Source organism: Gossypium raimondii, chromosome 12, assembly GCF_025698545.1.
Source record: "Gossypium raimondii isolate GPD5lz chromosome 12, ASM2569854v1, whole genome shotgun sequence".
NCBI classification, from domain to species: Eukaryota; Viridiplantae; Streptophyta; class Magnoliopsida; order Malvales; family Malvaceae; genus Gossypium; species Gossypium raimondii.
Window position 1 is genome coordinate 47,089,808 of NC_068576.1, and position 21,154 is coordinate 47,110,961.

At 32.5% G+C, this 21,154-nt stretch overlaps 3 protein-coding genes across 4 annotated transcripts; 2 read left to right on the forward strand and 1 right to left on the reverse strand.

Annotated features, from left to right (window-relative positions):
• The first annotated feature begins 5,425 nt into the window (after positions 1 to 5,425).
• On the forward strand, positions 5,426 to 8,474 carry LOC105764555 (uncharacterized). The gene is made up of 6 exons (XM_012583183.2): positions 5,426 to 5,832; positions 6,332 to 6,499; positions 6,713 to 6,974; positions 7,061 to 7,227; positions 7,405 to 7,554; positions 7,932 to 8,474. Exons 1-6 carry the CDS (start codon positions 5,788 to 5,790, stop codon positions 8,277 to 8,279), a joined length of 1,140 nt encoding a protein of 379 aa, XP_012438637.1. The 5' UTR covers positions 5,426 to 5,787; the 3' UTR covers positions 8,280 to 8,474.
• A 356-nt stretch (positions 8,475 to 8,830) lies between these two features.
• On the forward strand, positions 8,831 to 11,277 carry LOC105764556 (uncharacterized). 2 transcript variants are annotated; one of them, XM_012583184.2, is made up of 8 exons: positions 8,847 to 9,107; positions 9,204 to 9,297; positions 9,408 to 9,533; positions 9,661 to 9,819; positions 10,074 to 10,192; positions 10,335 to 10,526; positions 10,615 to 10,705; positions 10,983 to 11,277. In XM_012583184.2, the coding sequence occupies exons 1-8, from the start codon at positions 8,959 to 8,961 to the stop codon at positions 11,061 to 11,063; spliced, it is 1,011 nt and encodes a 336-aa protein (XP_012438638.1). In that variant the 5' UTR covers positions 8,847 to 8,958; the 3' UTR covers positions 11,064 to 11,277. The 2 variants fall into 2 exon arrangements, with proteins under 2 accessions (XP_052481501.1, XP_012438638.1); XM_052625541.1 differs by lacking the exon at positions 9,408 to 9,533 and having other exon boundaries at positions 8,831 to 9,107.
• A 3,422-nt stretch (positions 11,278 to 14,699) lies between these two features.
• LOC105764557 (transcription factor HHO2) lies at positions 14,700 to 17,202 on the reverse strand. The gene is made up of 5 exons (XM_012583185.2): positions 16,655 to 17,202; positions 16,264 to 16,547; positions 15,829 to 16,126; positions 15,662 to 15,738; positions 14,700 to 15,284 (listed from the first exon to the last, which is right to left on the reverse strand). Exons 1-5 carry the CDS (start codon positions 16,782 to 16,784, stop codon positions 14,934 to 14,936), a joined length of 1,140 nt encoding a protein of 379 aa, XP_012438639.1. The 5' UTR covers positions 16,785 to 17,202; the 3' UTR covers positions 14,700 to 14,933.
• Positions 17,203 to 21,154: the final 3,952 nt, after the last annotated feature.

The window sequence follows — 21,154 nt, forward strand, 5'->3', positions numbered from 1 at the left end:
TTATAATCAAGTTTAAATATTAACGTTAGCATTTTAATCAGTTAAAGTATCTAGGCTAATATTGATGTACCAAATTATATTAAAATTAAAATATAAAGATTTAATCTTAAATTTGAACATTATATAAGCATCGAAATTGAAATTTGATTGTTTTACATAATTTAAAAGCAGAGAGCTTATTAACTAAAAAATCCTTGTAAAATAATTCAATAATTATTTGAGTCTTTAATAGAAAACAACATAATTAACCCTTAATCGAATTAAAATAATAGCTCAATTAACTCGTTTATAGCATTTGATTTCAAAATCTAAATCATAACAGAACTATATCCTACTATACTTGCAATTTCCAGTTTCATCTTCTACTCACTAACAAATCAAGAACAATTTCCAGCAGACTATCAAAACAATTTCCAGAACAAATCAAGAACAATATCAGAACAAATGCAACAATTTCCAGTTTCATCTTCTACTCACTAACAACGAGAAGCTAATATCTGAATTGAAAAAACAGCACTATCAACAATTTCCATTGTAAACTCTTTCAAAAAACAACAGACTATCAAAAAATTGTCTGAATTGAAAACATCAGACAGTTTCCATTGCTCACTGTATCAATACGAATATTTTAGCACAATGTATCAATACAGACTTTGATTTTAGAAGACATTGTGCACAAGACACAATTTTATCAAATTTATTTTACAAGTTAAACCAGAAGTTAAACATCAATACATACTTGCCCTTATGCCTTAAAACTCTTTGGATTACATAACAAAGGAAAAGAAACAGCAATACAAACATGCAATCGGGGAAAGCTAACCTTTCAATACAGACTTGCAATACAGAATATTTTAGCACAATGTATCAATACAGACTTTGATTCTAAAATTTAGTTGAGTATGAACCAAAGTTTGTTAGACTGAGCAAAATAGATAATAAAATTTAGGTTTCCAATGCTACCTTAAGAAAAATGAAAATTGTGAACACAAATAGATAATCAAGACATAAAGCAAAGAAAAACACATTAAAGGAAAAATAATACAGCATAACAAATAATATACTATTAAAAAAATATCATCTCAAAACAGAAGGAAAATCAAAGTGAAACCACACGTAAATGAAGAAACAATCAAGAGATAGAAAAATTATATCTAACAACAACTATTCAAGGGCAGCAAATGATATCAATAGATGTCTCGCTCACGAATATGATTACTCAGTTCATATCAGAAATCTTAGTGCTTGCATTGCCAAATATATGGACCTCATGGTACTAATAATCCTTACATACAAAGCATCCCTATTGCACTATATTCATCATTTCAGCAAAGCCAATAGACATATCAAATTCCATTTAAGTTCTAACAAAGGCAATCATTGAAAATAGCACTTAACATGGAAGTAAAGATGAAATAGTGCAGCTTCAAATAGATCTCAAGCTTAAAACAGTTCAAGATCGGTTCAGCTTGATTGCAACCCTAGTTTGTGGTTAGTGTTACATGAAGCAGGCTCATTATTAAAGTATCTAGTAATCACCTGTTGAAACTATTTAGTGTAAATGGATTGATGCTAACTAGTTGGCATTTTTAAATCAGGAGGGTAATGAATCCTAACAGTGTATGCTAAACTTGATTTTTTTTGGATAAACTTTGCTTTTTTTATTTATCCAAAGGAAACAACAAAAGTTGCTACAGCAATACAAACATGCAATCGGGGAAAACTAACCTTTCAATCGAACATGCAATACAAACATTGAAAATACCTATGGAAAACTAACCTATAATGAACAAATCGGGGAAGAGTGCGATGAAGAAGTGTTGGAACAAATAACCTGTAATGAGAAAAGGCAAATCGATTAAGTGAACAACGCAATAATCGATGAAGAAGAACCTGCAATAATCGATGAAGAAAAGGAAGAGTGCGATGAAACAAAACCATATATATATATACATACATATATCATGATCAACAACCAAACAAATAATGAAAAAAAATCATAACCAGCAAGAAACGAAATGCCGATTTACCAAGAACTGAAACAATCGCACCAAAAACTCGTATTTATAAAAAAATTGCAATAACACCCATTAAAATTGCATGCAGAGAGGAAAGAAATAGAGGTTACTCACAGGCGGAGATTACTCACTTGCCGCTTCAAAGCGTCCGGAGATCTGAGACCGTCGAGTCGGCGAAAGATACAAAGATGAAAGTCGGGAGCGGCTGGAGGTTTGGTTCGCTGGCACCTTCTGTTGATGTTGGTAGGGAGAGGGTGGGGTGGAGATCGATTTCGCTAAGGGGAGGGTAAAACAGAGACCGATTACATAATCTTTGCTTTTGCAAGGGATTAGAAATCGTCGCTGAAGCAGAGAAAATGCCGAATCCGTCCACAATGTAATAGGCCCGTATTAGGGCAATATAGCAAACCAAACGGCGTATTGAGTGGGGCCACCGAACCGAGGTGTAATGGCTAATCCATTACACCCAACCAAACATGGTGTAAAGATACTCTTAGTCTATCCACAACCTCCATAAGTAAAGTGTAAAAGTGAGGTATTTCCTTCGTCTCCACCTTTTTATTGTTACTCTGCCAAAGCTTCCTTATTTCCTCTTATTTTTACAATCACATTTTGGAATTCAGTCTTTGATGCCTCTCATATTTCACCATATTCTTCTGTAACTCTTAAACAATTTAAGTCCCAACTCCATTTTCACTAACGAAATTCTTATCTTTAAAACTCTTAGTATTTATTTTTTCCATAAAAGAATTTAATAATTTCAGTAAAAAAATACTATTATGTAATTTTTTTACCAATCATTGAATTTAACAATATAATTTTAATTGTCATGTATGTAAAATTTTAAATTAATCCAATATCTATATCTTGTTGATCTAAAATATTATCTACATTAATATATAATGAGCAGTTGAAAGTTTTATACATAAAATAAATAGTCGAGATTTTCAATTTACACCAAACTTGACGTATATGATCTACAATATTGGATCATGAAATACGATAGTTGGATTGTTAAAATATTAATCGACGTAAAACTATTTTAATTTTACACTAAGGCTCTGTTTGTTTCATTAAAATGACTTTTAAAAATGATTTCTGAAAAATGACTTACTTTTTGGAAAAGCTAATATTTTTCGGTGTTTGGATGAATCATGTAAAATATTTTTCTTTGTTTAACAAAATATCTGAAAATATTTTATAAAAGCTGTTTTCAATAAAACAAATATACATTTGGGATTTTATTATCTTTTCATTATTTAATTGAGTTTATTTCACAAAGCTTCTTTATATTTTAATTAACCATGTTTTAGTTTTAATCCATTTAAATTTACTTAATTAAGCTTAATTGTTAATTTCATACATTAGGGTATATAAATTTATGTTTAATTAAGTTCAAAGTGATAAATATTTATTTTGAATATTATTTGGAAGACTAAGTTGAAAATTGATTTAATTTAATAAAAATTGATGTAAGGACCAAATTGTAAAATTTATAAATTTTCGAATTCTAAGGGTTTGAGTAGTGAAATCTGAAACATTGATGTAGTAACTAAATTATATGATTATGAAATATGAAAATTTGGAAAGTTGAGCATAAAATAGAAAAGTTTGAAACTATAGGGTTAAATTGTAAAGATTTCAAAATTTGAGTTTTAGGACTAATTTACATTATTTGAGAATTTAAAATTCTGAAAAATAGAATATGAAAGTTTAACTCTTAAAATCAAGGACTAATTTTTGGAAATTTTGACAATTTTAGTTGTAAGGACTAAATTATAAAATCTAAAAATTTTAGAAGATGGACTGTTTTACAAAACTATACAAAATGAGGTTTAGGACTGAACTGTAGAATAAGAAAATATGTTTTTGAGGAATTAAATTGTAGAATAGTAAAAATTTAGATTTCAGAGACTAAATCATAAAAAAAAAAATTGGAATTGACAATGGAGAGAGCATTCCCTTTTTGTTTCTTCAACAATAAAGACAGTGAACAGAGCCTTCTCAGCTTGGAAAATGTGTTACGAAAAAAAATTGGTAAAGCTTTTTCCTTAAATGTCTTAATTTTACCTTTCTTTGGAGAATAATTTCCTTTTGTAATTCATTTTCCACTAAACAAATACAGAAAAGAAAATATTTTATATGCAAACAAACAGAGCCTAATATAAATAAATTTTTTCTCTATAAAAAAGATATAACAATTTTTATTACAACATTATAAAAACATATTTCTTAAAATAAATTTGTTTCAAAGATATTTCTCATAGTAGATGTTTAGGAGATGTCGAACCGAAAAGTTTCACTTCGTAGAGTTTTTCCCTCCTCTGTTCCTTGATCTCGAACGGCTCAAAAATTAATATTTTATTCTGATCCTAACTCTAAAAAAACACTTGAAAGAAATGTATCATTATATTCACTTACATTATTATAATAAAATATATATCTCATACGCTTTTATACTATTTTTGAAATTTTAGATTTCTATTTTAAAAATTTAGTTATTTTACTTCTCAGATTTCAATTGTTCACACTGTTACATTTACATGGTTATCAAGTAAGCATTTTTATTTCATAATATTACACCAACAAATTTAATAAAATTAATAATATTACCAATTGGACCTAATTTTGAAATATGAAAAACAAGATAGACTAAATTCCTAGGCATAAAAGTCTAGAGACTAAATTCTAAACTTTCAAAAAGTACAGAGACTTATGACAAATTTTAACCTTAAAAACCATGTTTATGTAAGGGTGAGCAAAACTCGATTCAATTCGAAAAAATCGAAAAAATTTTTAAATTTTAAGTTATTCGAGTCAACTAGAATAAGTAATTCGAGTTTCGAATCCGAATCGAGTTGAATTTTACAATTCAAATAACATATTGGTGTAAATACCTTTTTAGCCCCTGTCAATTTTGAAAATAAACAATTTGGTATCTCTCTCAACAAAATTACAAAAATTCAAAATAATTTTAAAATTCATAATATTTATAAAATTTTCAAAATTTATATTTTTTAAAAATTATCTAAATGATATATATAAAGAAAGTTAAAATTTTAAAATTTTCTAAAATAATAATTTTGGGAGCTAAATAAGATAATTAATGATCCAAGTATTTTTTTTGCTTTTAAATAATTTTCAAATATATATAGTTTCAAATTTATGTGTTTAAATATGAAATTAGTTATACTATAATAATTTTTAATTTGACATGTTTAATTTTTAATTTAACTTAATTAGATTCGACTCGAATTCGAAAAATTTTAAATTAATTTAAGAAATAAAATATAACTCAAGTCAAAAAAAAAATTTCACTGAAGGCGTACATCTGTATACGATCCGAGAGAACTTTTATGAAAGATCAAATCCGACCCGAAAGCAATAAAGGTCCGGATTCGGCGGGAAGCCAGCGGAGCGGGACCCGAAGACTTCGCATCGCTCGCTCTCTTGTTTCATTGTAAAATCGAAGTCTTAGCAGAGAAGGAATCCAATCGAGAAGCCATGAAGAAAATACCTTGATAACGACCCCGACCATAAAAGGCTTTTAACTCTTCCGTTCCCTACGTATAACAACTACAACCAGCGAAAAACACCCTTTATACCCTTTTGGTGTTCTCTCCTTTCGTGTTGGAATTTTGTTTACCCTGTCCTGTTTTTTAATCCCATTTTCTGGGGTTTTCTGAAGGTCTACAGAAGGGAAAGATAAGTGTTTTGATTTTTTGTCTGTCTTTGGCCTTTTGGGTTTTGTTTTGCGTATTTGGAAAAGATGATGCTGCATTATCTTCAGCCCGCTAAGCTCCAATCCAATAAGGTAGTGTCACTCACACGGTCTCTTGATTCTGTTTTAAGTTTATTAAAAAAACTGGATTTTGATTTGAAATTATGGATTTTAGTGGTCTAGGATTTAACCCTTTTAATTGGGGGAGGAAAGGATGCCCAGTTTCTAATACAGTTAGCAATTACCAAGTCTATAAAAAAAGATGCATCGGATTAAAGTACCTTATGTCTTATATGAAATTAACATACTTATTTGATTGCCCATTATTATGGCATAATCCTAGTTTTCAGCTTTATTTTGATGGTTTGATAACCGAATATATATAGTGGGTGCCTGTTGAGACAAGATGATGTGAATTTTTATGAAGGCTGCTCATTTATCTGAGTGAAGGTCTTTGTTATTTATTCTTCCTAGTAGGTCTTCCCGGATTAAAGAAATGTAATCTTTTATGCATGTATGTTTCATTCTAGATAATGGCTTTCCAAATTGGTTACTTTTCGGGCTGTTATTGATGTGTTTGCTGTACTGGCAGATTGTTTTTGAGGATGTGTTCTCTGCGCGTGATCCTGCCACACTTGAACACCTCAAGGAGTTGAGCTCTAGGCGCAGAGTAATTGAGGAGTCCATTAATCAGAGTAGCTTCATTACTGAGGCTATTGCAAGAGAAATGTCTGGAGGCTTAACTTCTCATTGTCTAAGGGTAATTTCTTAATGTTGCTTAATTCACATTTTAGCTTTTGTAATCAATACAAACCTTTCTTTTTCACTCCATTGCTATAATCCATAAATTATTACAGGCAGAAACTTGTTTTTGGTTGCCTCTGGTTATTTTTTCTATAACCACATGAGGTTTCAACAGGTTATTCTGATTGTTTTTCTTTTTCTTTTCCCTTTTTTATATGAAATGCATCAGGACCTTCAGAAGCTGGAGCAATACCTGCCATTGTTGGAGAACTTGATTTTTCATGTTGATTTGGTATGCAGCAACCAGCGTGTTGTTCGTTGGATTTCGGAACTTAAGATCCGTTGGAGTAGTGCTCTTAGCTCATCTTCTCTCTTTAACCTCAGGGGTCCAAAGTTTTTTCAAATTGATAATTTGCGTTATGAGCTTGGTATGACCCTTTACCTTTATGCTGCATTGCTTCGGGAGAGGGCTATAGAAATTCTTCCAGCAGGTAGGCATTGACATTCTCACATTATGTTTTTTATTAATTACATGAGTTGTGTTCATAATATTGCATTTTACTTTGCACCGTGCCAGACTTGGTGCAATCTGCCACACTTTTCAGGGAAGCTTCTGGTGTTTTTCAACACCTTGCTAATGAGGTATTTCCCTCTTTACAATCTTCACAGTCTGTTGAAAGGCCACTGGAAGCAACTCCATCCATGTGCACAGTTATGAGCATAATTTGCTTGGCTGAAGCCCAGGTTAGTTTTAAGGATTTTGCATTTCAATATTCTAGGATATCTATCCTAGGTTCCTGTCATCTTGGCCTGAAACTGAATGCAAAATCTTTTAATATTCAAGGGTTTGTTTTTTATCTGCTTCTTTAGTAATTCCTTTGTCTCTGATAGTTGTTAATGTTATATTGTGAAATTTAACAGGCTGTAACAATAAGGAAGGCTGAAGAAAAAGGATCCACTGTTGGTCTTCTGGCAAAACTGCACTATGGTATTACAGAGTTGCTTGGTGAAGCCACTGCTATTGTATATTCAAATACTATAGAGTACAAAGATATTTCATCGAGTTTCTTGGTATTTACACGCTCTTTTCTGTCTGAAAGTCATTGACATCTCTTATTCCATGATTAAGTAAGCTTAATCAGTTTGATCACTTGATTTTGCCTAATTTAGTAATTGCAATCAATAGCATAAACTTAACGTGATATGATTAGCCTTTCTCCTCACTTGATATTTGATGACTTGCCTGAGTATGTTGATTTCCTTTACAGTTTTTCATTGGCAATTTCCTTTCATGTCTTCACTGAATACCTTGCTCCATGTTGTTAATCCATATATTAGAACGAAGTAAATGCAAATACACAACTTTTCTTTGTTGTTGTTTATTGTTGCATTAAGAGATATCCTGTAAGGAGGAGCTGATACTATGATGTCCTGTGTGAACTGTACAGGAGTTTATATCATCTTGCAAAGCTCTACATGAGTTGAGAAGTCGGAAATACCTTGCAGAAAGTGTAAAGATAGGTGAGCAAGTTGGGGTTGCAATTGGAGTTCTTCGTGATGCACTAATCAACGGAAAAAGGGAACTTCCAGGAGAAGAATCCTGGAGATCCATCTTTGGGAAAGAAATTGGTGCTGCTTCTGATATGCTAAGGAAATTTGAAAACGAGAATGAATTTGTTTGGCATGAGAAGATCCCCTGTGGAGATGAGTTGCCACGGCTACAAGGTAACAAGATTGCCAACGCTTTACCTTACCACCCCAAAAGATGGGAGAGGGAACTTAATTTCAAGATATAGATGTACATAACATTTGTGTAGTAAAGCTTATCATTATTATATTTTTGGGGAGGAATGCTCGCAAGCTTCTTCAGCGTCCTCGCTTCTGGATATACCAACAAGCTTTTTTTACCTAAAGAAAGTTAAAAAAGTCGATGTAAACAAGAGATTAATGGTGTGTTAAATGATGAAGCTTAGTGTTTAAGTTGTATAGTATGAAGGCCTTTGTAACAATTTAGTAGATCCAGAAAGCCGCTTTAGAATATTCATCTAAATTCTGCCATAATTTGTCACTTACTAATACCGAATTCCAGCAGGAATAACGGCATGGTGATTTTTGTTTTCTAGAAATATATATTTTCTATTTTCTTTAAAAACAAATTTAATGAACATATTTTGTTGCGACAGAATATAGTTTAATGAATTTAACCGTAGGGACTAAAAATTCAAATTAATGCACAAGGACTATATCCATAAATTTATAATGTACATGGACTAAAAGCAAAATTTGTAGAAAAATATTATGTTATTTTGAAGAAAAATAAGGGTCGAGAGTGTGCCAAGTGGTGGAGTGAAAACAAGTAGAGCAAATGATGATTAGCTCAGATACGCATGTTGAAAGGGTCAGGACACAGCAAAATGGGTTAAATAAATCCCCACCCAGTTGGCCAAAGCATTAAACTAAAGAAGCAAAAGCAGCATGGGCATGGCAGTTCATTGCAATTCCGCTCCCTTGTCTTGCAAAACTTGGAGAAACAGAGGCCCCACACTCTTACCCGCCCGTCTCTGCTCACTTCCTCAAACCCCATTTAGCTTCCGTTCAGATGCATTAAAGCTCTCAACTTGCAGGTATAACAACTTAAATGTACCATTCTTTTTGTTTGTTTAAGTGCTTGACTTATTTTTAATTAGTTAATTGATTTTCGATTTGGATTGGTTTTACAGGTGGGATAAGGTGGCTTCTGCTGTTGCTTCTGAAGAAAGTGCAGTTGGATCAAGCTCTTCTGGGACTGATGTATTCAACCTTACTTACCTAGAGGTGGGTTTTATTATTATTATTATTATTATTGTAAATTCAATTATATTGAAACTTTTTTTTTTTTTGAAAAAAGAGTTGTTGACAACATGGTTTATATTATTGGTATATAGGGGAATAGTTGGCTGTGGGATATAAGTGGGGTGAGAGTTTTGGTTGATCCAATATTGGTGGGTAACTTGGATTTTGGTATTCCATGGCTCTATGATGCTGCCAAGAAATTTTTGAAGAATTTCGAGGTTTTTTCCTCTTCTTTAGTATCCATGTTTCTGATCTTTGTAGGACTTCTTTATTTATGGTTAATCATCTTTGTCGTTCTACTCTGTGTGTGTTTGTTATAATTGGAATCTAACTTTGTTTGTGCAGCTTACTGACCTTCCTCAAGTTGATTGCTTACTCATAACACAAAGCCTTGATGATCACTGCCATTTAAAAACCTTAAAACCGCTCTCCGAGATGTCCCCAAATCTCAGAGTCATTGCTACTCCAAATGCCAAGCCTTTGCTGGATCCTCTTTTCAGAAATGTGAGTTCAAAAGTTTAATTTAGTTTTCAGAGCTGCTTCTTGTAGGCATCTGTTTGTACTTCAGTCTCCACTGCATTTTTGTGGTTTCATTCATGGAATATATCATCATAAATAGATGCTAGTGTTAAATGTAGACAAGTTAGGACAGAACTTGTCATTTCATTAAGCTATTTTGTAGTAGAGCACCTGGTTCTAAACTAATTTGCAAGCTTATGATTTTACACCCAGTTCACCTTAGCTTTAGAAATTTTCAGGTTACATATCTAGAACCTGGTCAGGAGTCTGAAGTTGAAGCAGAGAATGGTTCCAAAGTCAGAATTCAAGCTACTGCTGGGCCAGTCCTGGGTCCTCCATGGCAACGACCTGAGAATGGGTAAAGCTTTCCAAGCTTCAACTTGTCAATTTGACTTTGCATCCCCCGTTCTAACCATTGGTATCTTATCGATGTCCCTTCTAGAGTTTTATCTTTACATATTAGGTTTCTTTCCCCAATGTCTTGGAATTATGTGTTTCAGGTATCTAGTCATTTCTCCACAGGGCCAATTGACTCTCTATTATGAACCTCATTGCGTATACAATAAAGATTTTCTTGAGAAGGAGCATGCTGACATTGTTATCACCCCAGTGATCAAGCAGCTTCTTCCAAATTTTACTCTGGTTTCTGGACAAGAAGATGCAGTGCAATTAGCTAAACTGCTCCATGCCAAGTACATTACCTGAACTAGTCCTTGAATCTATGCCTAATCAACGTTTTACTGTTCCCATGCATATGACTTTTCCTTGATTCTTTTTTAGGTTCATTGTGCCAATGAAAAATGGAGATCTTGATAGCAAAGGATTTCTTGCCAGCATAATCCAGGGTGAAGGAACAATTGAATCATTCAAGGTCAATTCCTTTACCCTTTCTTGAAAAATAAATGAACCATGGTATCTGCATTGGCTGGCGCCCATTTGATATATTCATCCAGAAATGGTTTTAGGGTCATTGGCAAACACTTTTTCTTGTATTGGGACCTAAATTCACATATCCACCTCCTGTGGTGTTCATCTCCAGGACTTAGTCCGACTTATCTTCCAATTTGTATCACTCAGTAAATATTGTTATTTTTATGTAGTAGATATTCAAGTGGCTGAGACAAGTGTTATTTCCATTTGAAATACAGGAGCTTTTGTCGAAGGAACTACCAGATGCAAAGACTTTAGAGCCCACACCTGGTGAACCATTGCATATTCCTCCCCCCTAAAATCTCTACATTTGCTAGTAAAACTAAAAAGAAAAGGGTAAAAGTGGATAGGTTAAAATATGTTATATGTCTTTGTACTCTTCATAAATTTAGAATTTAATCTGTGTCGAACATATGTTTGTATTTGTATTGTATCCGAATTATACTTGTATTAGTGAAACTTTATAAAAAAAAAACAGTTATATTAAATGGTTGATATATCCCATTTCAATTACATATGTATTTATATTTCTATTTATAATTTTATTGAGTTGCCATTACTTGTCTAATAACATCAAATCTAATCAAAGAGATAGGTTTATCAGATAAATAAATTCAAATTTAGTTTAGAACAAATGTACCTGTTTGTGGAACTCTGGGCTGTGAAAAAGGAATGCATTGTGTATGTATGGCCCGACCCCAAACTTGGTATGTTATTTTTTGGTAATTATAGTTGAATTCAATATTTAATTTGGTACTTATATTATTTTGTTTAAATTGGTACTCATGTTAGGCTTCTTTTACATAAAATGGCACATGAGTCCAACAATATTAATTTTTACGTGATCTAATGAATATTTGACCTGTGGTGATAATGGTGTTATCATGATGTTATCATCCAAAACTTAAGAATACTATTAAAAAGCTAAATGATTATAGTGTAAAAATAGATTTTTTATTTATTAACTTTCATCAAATCAACCCAAAAGCTCAATTTAAATATAAAAAAGTTGACAATTTTATGTTTGGGTACCAAAATATAACTCCTCGAGACCACACTTGCTAGACACATGAGGGATCTGAAGCTCGTTGATTACCCAATTGTTTTAAAAGTCATATCCTAAAACATCACATCATCACCACTACAAGGGAACAAGATATAACTCTACTATTAGTAAGCTCAGGATGGGTCTCTCATATATAAACTCTACATAATATTTAAGAGGAGGACCAATACACAAAAATCACTTCATCTTCTTCTTCCTCCTCTTATCTAAACTTACTTCCTCAAACACCCTCACGAGATCCTTTATTCAATGGTTCTCCGCCTCAACCAAAGGTGAACCACCATCCTAGTAATTAAAAAATATAAAAATATAATATTATTTGGATTTAAAAAGATAGAGAAATTAGATTCTTAAAAAAAAAAAGAAAAAAGAAGTAAATTAGAAGTAGGAAAGGGATTTGGAATATATATTTAACACATTTATAATTCATTAGACTCCAAGTCTAGCCTTTGGGCGTATGGTAAATCTAATATTGTATAGAAACTCTATTAAAATGGGCATTGACTTGAAGTAATGCAATTGAGTGTATTCATTCATTACTTACTGCGCTGTCAACCCTTACAAGCACCTTTCAAGATCTAATTTATTAAATATGAAATTGGGAAATTTCAGGATGAAGGATATTAGTCAGCCATGACATTGCAACTCAATAGTTTTCATGATTCACAAACCATTGTGTTATTCTTTCTTAATAAATATTAAAAAAAATAAGAGTTTAAATAAAAGAAAAAGAAAGTAAATGTTATTGGTCTTAGCTGTAATCGCATAGATGGTATATATTGGTGTATTACAAATTTCATTTTCAGAAATGTTGACCCAACTGATGAGCATTTCTTAAATACGAGATTTTCGAGCAATATGTTTGGTCAGTCGAATATTCTCAACATTTTACCCTATCATCATCAACAATGAATAAACCAAGAATTGACTTTTGTCTACTCTTCTTCCAACTTTGTTTTTTAATATGTGAAGAGTCATTTGGCCTTAGATTCACTCAAGGGCCGCTTTTCCATCACGAGGGAATTCTCTTTTATATAGAGACAAACAATCCCCCTACTCCATGGATCCATCTCTCTCTCTCCCAAATCACTCCATTCTGCCTAAATCAAAATAAATTTTAAAAAATACCCCTAATCCTTGATTGGTTACATGCACCGAATACCAGCTTAAATTAATAAAGAAAAGGAAATGTGGGGAATCTTGGACAAAGTAAGATTCTTTAATTTCTTAGGATCTGTTAACTACAATTGATGTTGCTTTCCTAGTTTCCTAGATGGATGTAACAATAAGGATAAGTTAAACGAACAGAGAATATACTTTGGACAATAAGATGATAACATTTCCATTTGTATTCAAAATCTGAACAAAGCATAAATTATTCTTCAAGAATGGAAGTGGACCCTTCCAGGCACTGTCTCTTTGATTTTTTATTTTTAATCCCAAAGGCAAATAAGAATTGGGTTGGCAGTGAGAAAAAGTCGTACATAGAATATTAGGAGATGGCCACTTGCAACAAACCCCAAACCTGGATTTCAGTTTTAATATTGTTTTGGAGTTGGAGCCAATGAGCATCGTTGGACTTAAGATTCTTCCCAAAGCCATCACGTTTTTTATTAACCCCCATGCAAAATTCATCCATGCTGTTGTGTTATGGGGCCTGTGGGGGCTTTCTCATTATTACCACCACTATGTTCTACTCCTACCCCCACAACAGTAATAACACTTTAATAGGGTTTAATCCTGATCTCTTTGATTATCGATTGTGACTATTTTTTTCTTATTATTTTAAATGGACCCATTCCTTGTTAGATTATGACTTGACTTTCTAATCACACTGACTTCCAAATGAAGCTAATTAACAATTATCAGATAAGATGTTTTAAAAATGGGTTTAACAGTTTTTTTTTTTTTTGGTTAATTATCTCATACATTGTCTATCCCTATCCATAAGATATGAATAAAGTTGGTAGCATGGACTGGTGCACAAAATGCCAGAATAATAGTAAACCCTGATGCTATATATATTACCATATAATTATTTCATCATGCATGTCAAACGTGCAGTTTGACGATTTCAATTTTCGGTATCTCTTAACATTCAATAATTTTATAGCTTCAACTCGGAATTTTCTTTTAACATATAATGATGTTTTTAAACATCTTTGATTATTAACATGTCATGCATCTACATAGATTTTTTGAAGCCATTCATTATAAAAGGAAGAGAGAGAGGTTCAGAAGGGTTGAAACTTTTGGTTTAACTTAATTGTAAAAAAGGGAGAGGGAAGAATGATTATATGGTTGATAGTGTCAAATTTTGTAAAGTCTCTGGTGGCGGAAAAAACTGGCTTCCACGCAACCAATAGTTTTAACATAAAAATATTTGAATAGCTATCCAAATCCCATCCCCTATTTTCTTGAATTGATAGATACCTCAATTAATCAACATCTCTTGTATGTTTTCATTTGATCATTGATAAAGTTTTACCATTTGTTAGAGGGAGCCAACAAGAACCATCATTCTGTTTCTATCAATAAGGCTTTCAATTCCTTTAACAAGTAGTAATGGTACCTTCTTTATCAAGTCAAGATGGTGCCCACAACATAAATGTTTCTTTCTATTGTTAGTCCCCTAGTTACCAAATACCGCACATTAGCATCGTACATTCCGGGGTTGTCTGGAACATTTTGGATAAGATCTATTGGGGCAAATTATTATTCTGCGCTGGAACCATCTGGATTAACCAGGAATGAAATGAAAACCCTTTCTATGCATTCATTGTATCACACTTTAAATGACCAATGGGGGTATTACGATATATATGTGGAACAAACATGGCTTTTGTTTAGATTCCAGTATAAGTTCCTGTTAGCTGAAGATTCCAAATTTATTCGTTTAACAAGATGGATGGTTTTATTCAAAGGCTGAGTCTGTCTGTCACTATCCATGTTTACACTCCAAAAACAACTTAACAACAGTAGATTAAGGGGACAAAAAAATCAAAAAAAAAAAAACCTCACGATTGCTGTTTCTATATCATATAGAACTTTCTACCGAGATTTTCTTACAAAAATTGTACACCCTATTCTCGTGTAACGAGAACTAAAACGCAGGAGAATCCGTGGTGGTGTGTGTAGAGGAAGATATTGATGGTGAATTTGATTGAACTCTCCCTTCACTATGGCTCCCCCTTTCTTCGGAATGTGATTGTTGCGGTCTTTGCGCCATTGTTCCTGATGGTTGAGGAAGTGCAGGCAATGGAGCGGCTACGGGGGTGTAGATTCCACTAGTTGGTGTCACGGTGGCTGTTTTAGTTGAAGTCGTGGTCGTGGTCATTGTGGAATAATCTGGTGGAGGTACCCATATGCCTCCAACCACCACAAATTGAGGTGCCTGTGGATTGGCATTGTTGTGGACGGTTGGGCTTGGTCTCCTTGTGTGCAATCTATATTTCTGAAATAGGTAAAAACACATGAAAGATTAAGGCTATGCCTATGCTACAACTTAAATGTATAAATTTGCAGATAGATAAAAATTTTAGACCACAATTTACACCTAAAATCTATAGAAAACTTGGTCGACATTGACAAATATAGTAGAACACACTAGTCCGATTGCAGTATTTTCTCAAAAGCAGATCATGGATTTGCTAAAACAGAAACCCTATCGATTTTTCCCTAATATATACCAAACCATCAAAATGTAACAGCATGTTCAAGAAAAGATTACCAACGAGAAAACGGTAAACCAACCATTACACATTTACTGCAAAAAAAAAAAAAAAAAGGTAATCAAAGATTTAAAAAGATGAAATAATCAGTAGTAGGAACCTGTAAATGACTCTTGACTTCATCATTCGTAAGTCCATCGACCTTCATCAGCTCCCTAATTTGCTTTGGTGTTGCGACTGCAAAACAAAACCCATTTATAATCGTCGCCTAAATGAACAACATAAATGATAGGAATTCAATTACAACGAAATATTAGTAACACAGACCGTGTGAACCGCCGAGTTGCTGGAGAGCATGCAAGAAGCGCCTATGCAACTCCGGTGACCAACACCGCCTTTGCTTTCTCGAAGCCTGACCTTCTTTTTCTTCTGTTTTACTTTTATTTGCATTATTGGCTTCTCCTCCTCTACTCCCACTTTCTGTTGTACAAGTACTTGTAGCTGAGCCATTGGTTTTTCCTACTGCAGATTGACCACTCATCTCTACAGTTTTTTCTTTCTGGAATGGTTGAAATGCTCCCCCGTTTTTCTTCACTTCGATCGCACTTCCAATTTTACCATCATCCTGTAATTTAAAAGCAAAAAAAAAAAAATCCCAGGAATTGTTAACCCTTTTTCTTTTCTTTTTTTTTTTTGGGGGGGGGGGGGTTCTATTTCTTTGTTTGCAGATTTGTAAAACATTAAGAACAAAAGGGCACGTACCTCATTCAAGGGTAGATCTGGGGATTGATTGTTGTTCCACAACTGCACGGATCTAAGCCAATCAGATTTCCTTTTATCAACAGCAGCAGGAACATTGGTTTCTTTGGATTTATGCGATTCTTGTTCATCGTCTTCCTCAGAGCAATTAGAGCTTCTTTTGATCGGAATAAATTCTTCCAAAACAGGAACATCACTAGTTGTCTGCTCCGAACAATCCGATTGTCCTTGCATGTAATCCGTCGTGGTTGAACCTCCCGACATCTCTTTCTTGTGTGCTTCAATCGCTATTAAAACCAATCCAAAACAAATTTTAGCACCCGAAAAAAAAACAAATGAAATGAAAGGGTGGTGGTGCAAAAGGCCAAAAAAGAAAAAGAAGAACAAAACAAACCTTGGTTAACAAGCTCCAAACACAAAGGAAGCTCGCGTTGAAAGACTTGAATTTTACGTCGTTCTTCCTCTAAAGCTTCTACATATTCGTGACATCTGCGCTTTTTCAGAGCGTAATCCATCTCTATCATTACCCTTTTTTCTATAAAAAAATCCTTTTTTTTACTTAAAACTTTTTTCTTCTTCCTCGTTTCTCCACACCCAGATTACAGAAACAGTGGAGGATGAATTTATGGGGAGAAGGGTTGGTTTTCAGACCAAATAGCATAGATAGATCCGAAGAAGGTGAGGGAGGCAAAAGAGAGCAGTTATGATGAAATAAATAAATAAAAAGGATCTAAACAGAATCAAGAGAATAAACTTGGGTACCAACAAAAAACAAATCAAAGGATGAAAAAGGATGAGAGTTTATATTTATGGCTGAGGAAGAGGAAGGGACTCAAAAGGAAATTAAGAGAGAAAATTGAAGACAAAAGAAATAAAAACAACAAAGTCGGGGCGTCGCGTAACAAAAAAATGAATCTTTGATGTTTGAGAGAGAGAGAGAGAGAGTTTTAAGAGTTAAGCAATATATAAAGGAAATAAGAGAGAGAGAGGGAGAGTTGAATATTCCAAAGAGTGATTCGGTTTTCGTCGTTTCTGGATGGGCTGGCAATGACGTCACCCTATCTCCCACCCCTTTTGGCCTTTTTTTTTATTTCCAGATTAGATCAATGACTTGTCTTTTTTTTCCCTTGTGTTCAGTTCGGGGAAAAAGAAAAACTGTGCTTATCTTGTAATATTTTTATTTTTAAAATACTGAATTGAAGCTAAACAAAACGAAATACAAGTATAGAACCCAATTCTAGTGGTTCAGTTTTAGTATGGATTTTTATAAATTTCAGTTATTTTAGTGAGAGATAGGGTAAAAGCGTTGGTGGTGTGCAGAATGAATGGTTGCCACGTGCTCAACAATGACAAGGCCAGATGCGTTTGTTTTGTTGGGTGTCCTACTTGGACAAAGGAATATCCGGTAGGCATTTTGTTTGAGGACAACTAGTAACGATAAATAAGTAATTGGGGGCGAATATGCTTTGGAATAATAACAATGAAAATGGAGATTTAGCAAGTGCAGGTTTGGTGTTACTATTTATGCAAGTGTGAGTGTTGTCTTAATTTATTAAAAGAAACATATAAATAAGCATATACCATTTATCATATTCTTCTACAGTTCAACAAATACTATAAGGTATTAACAATAACAATATATATATATATATATATATATATAAGCTACTGGTATTGGTGTTGGTAGTAACTTGGGATATCCTGTAAATCGTCTTGGATAATTCAAAATGGCGTATGATTGTTAGGTCTGGTTAGTTTCACATTTAATAATGTGGCCTTTCAGAGCTTCAAAGGGCCATTTTTTCAGTTTGTTTGATTCTATCTTATTTCTCAAGTATTTTAAAAACACGGTGTTATTGTTGCGGGTATATGAGAGGGCCCGACTCTTATGTGTAGTTTGACTGCTAAACCAAGCAGCTGCTAATTACTAATATCAATTCATTGAATTCCCTGCATTTCTATTCTTCATTTTTCCCCTTTTCCTCTCATCAATACATGTTTTCCCTTTTAAAAATATTACTCCCTGTATTTTGATAAAAATTTTAGTCCAGTCATTAAACTTTTCAGCATTTTTATTAAAATTTGTCATTGGCGTGTCATATAATTGATAAAAATTAATATGATAAATTGACAAATTTTGATAAAGTTATCAACAATGATGATTGAATTAGTATCTTTAAATTGAATAAGCGAAGAATTTTTACTTTAAAAAAAAAATATATATATATATATATTGAAATACCCATTTTTGCAGAATTGTTCCCAAACACATAAATAATAGTCATACATGTTTTACAAAACTGTATTTGACAAGAGGCGTTTTTCGCCTATTTGACACATCTCGTCAGCAATTTTGTAAAACAAATTTAATAAAAAAACATTTCTAAAGTAATGAGAATTATCCTTAGTTGGTTAAGTTTTTATATGAAGAGAATGGGTTGGATCATTGGCAAAAGCAATGTTTTTTTTTTGAATTAAGTAAAAATATTCCCCCACATAAGCAGCGACGGGGTTTTACTCCAAGTAAGACTTTTTCTCCTAGTCGAACTTTGATTATTCTTGGGATATTTTAGGACGATAGAACTCTAATATTAGCCTATTTAAAAAGGGCCTTTGTATCCCTATTTTTAGAGGCCAAAATTAACATGCCAATTAACAAGGGCTTTTCTTAAGGACGACAAGATGTAGTCACATATGAGTTTTGTGAGAGTTTCGCGGTAACTATGGAGACTGGAGATAATTTTGTTCTCGAGTTAAGACTTTATTTTCAAGGTTTGAGTTTGTACGTTTAGTACCTTTAGGTTTATTTCTCTATACTGATATTCTTGTTTGTTTACTAATTTAGCGAAAAATCGAAGCCTCCTTTACCCATGGTTTTTATCATCATCGGAGAAGTTTTCCACATAAAAATTTGTGTGTTTGTTCTTCTCTACTTTACTTGTCCGTTGTTTATACATGTCAATTCCTAGCAAGTCGAAATCAATGTATTTAGTGCCAATAGCAGTGACTAATTGTTTTGCCGCGAGTGCTCTCTAAAAAAAGTAAATGGTTGGTCACAAAATATACTCCATTCACATGAAAAGATAAATAAACTAATCTTTTTTTAAAAAATAATTGGAACCTCTTACTTTTATAATTTACTCACTTCTAATGTTACATGCATTGTATGTGATTTTAAGCGTCTAATATTTAATCAAAATTTTAAATATTGAATGTAATTAAAATATATTAACTTATCAATTTAAATATTATAATAGAAAATTTTGAAATCATAATTAAAACATTTTTTAACATATTCCACATGTAATAGAGTTTTACTTTATGTAATTAATGCAAAGTAATATTATTATATTAATTTAGTTATGGTTAAAAATGCCTAGAATTTTGTTCAACAATAATCCTGTTTTACATCAATAAAATTAGTACAACATTTTAACTAATAATTACAAAATTAAATCATAATTATTTTTAAATGTATAATTACCACAATTTCTATATTTCAAAATTTTATTTTTAAATGTGAATTTAATAAATATGTTAATTTAAAATTTTCCCAAATTTATATGATATATATTATAGATAAATTCCTATTTTGGATCCTAATAGAACTAGTTTATACAACAAGCTCGTGCATGCTTAAAGGACAAAACCGGTGAAACTTGAAAAAAGCTGGGAAAAGAAACAGATCCAGTGTAAAATTTGATATATAATTTCAAATTTGTCAAGAAAAAAAAAACCCAAAATTCTACGGTGGTATCGAATTAGGCATATCTCACAATCGGATTGTGATCGGAGAGTATGGATAGAGGAGAGCTCTCCACGTGTGGATAAACTTTCCCACCCTTTGTTGACTTTTTGGGCCTTCAAAATTATTATTCTCAACTACAAAATTCAACATGAGATAAGAGTTGCATTTTCTTTACCCCAAAGAAGCAGAACTTTGATACCAACCTCATTAACTAAATTTTGCCATTATTAGTTATAACTCTTTTCGTCGTCTTCTTTTTTTACAACGGACAATGTGGTTTTTTTAAATAAATCATATTTTACAATTTCGTGACTCACTATTTATTTTTTGATGAGTATTCATAAAGTTTAATTATGGTTACAATTATTTGATAACAATATGATGGTTTTAATAAAATAATTTTATTTTAAAGATTTGTCTAATTATAATTTAAGCAAAAGATCCGAGTTTAATCTTATTTGACCCTACGATGGTTTGATACAGTTTTTAATACTTGTTTTGACTCCTCTATTATACTTTCTTTCTAACCATCTGATCATTTTCCATTAAAGAAAATATACTTTACTAAAATTCCAGGAAACAATTTTGGTTTCCTTTACTTAATACTATAATAAACAACTCATATAACAAATAAAACATCTAATCACATCTAATTACTTTCATAGTCTGTACTAACATCAGAAGTGAGGTTCAGTTATTTTATCATCTTTGTTTTTTATTCTTTAGCTCTGTAGCACTTTATCTCCATTTGTTCAATCTTTTGTTCAAGACTATCACGTGAGCTGTCAAGATTGTCTTCTATTTCCATAGGTGATGTCCAAACTGGCGTGTTTTCTATTGCACTGCTAGAAAACTATGGATAGTCTTGTGACCATTCTTTTGGATTTGGTATATTTGACTGATAGTTTTCTAATACTTTCTTCAACTGTTCTTGATAAGGTGTCAGTAGTTCAATCCTTATGTCCCATGGTGCTAATGTATCTCCTGGGGGCCATATATCTGGTGGAATAATTCTATTTACCCGGCACAAATATTTTTGTAAATCCTTATAATTTTACTTTCCATTATAATTTCCAAAATCCTGTAGGGGAAGATTTTATTTTAATATCAGCAATCAAAATGGCAGTGGAAAAGGGAAGGTGATTG

Excerpts from the sequence above, each read along its gene's own strand:
- LOC105764555 (XM_012583183.2), top strand. The coding sequence starts at position 5,788 with ATGATGCTGCATTATCTTCAGCCCGCTAAGCTCCAATCCAATAAG. Across the intron at positions 5,833-6,331 it reads CTAAGCTCCAATCCAATAAG|ATTGTTTTTGAGGATGTGTT; the intron begins GTAGTGTCACTC and ends CTGTACTGGCAG. Across the intron at positions 7,555-7,931 it reads ATATTTCATCGAGTTTCTTG|GAGTTTATATCATCTTGCAA; the intron begins GTATTTACACGC and ends TGAACTGTACAG.
- LOC105764556 (XM_012583184.2), top strand. The coding sequence starts at position 8,959 with ATGGGCATGGCAGTTCATTGCAATTCCGCTCCCTTGTCTTGCAAAACT. Across the intron at positions 9,108-9,203 it reads TTAAAGCTCTCAACTTGCAG|GTGGGATAAGGTGGCTTCTG; the intron begins GTATAACAACTT and ends TTGGTTTTACAG. Across the intron at positions 10,527-10,614 it reads GCTAAACTGCTCCATGCCAA|GTTCATTGTGCCAATGAAAA; the intron begins GTACATTACCTG and ends ATTCTTTTTTAG.
- LOC105764557 (XM_012583185.2), bottom strand. The coding sequence starts at position 16,784 with ATGATAGAGATGGATTACGCTCTGAAAAAGCGCAGATGTCACGAATAT. Across the intron at positions 16,548-16,654 it reads TTTGGAGCTTGTTAACCAAG|CGATTGAAGCACACAAGAAA; the intron begins GTTTGTTTTGTT and ends TGGTTTTAATAG. Across the intron at positions 15,739-15,828 it reads GCAACTCGGCGGTTCACACG|TCGCAACACCAAAGCAAATT; the intron begins GTCTGTGTTACT and ends TTTGTTTTGCAG.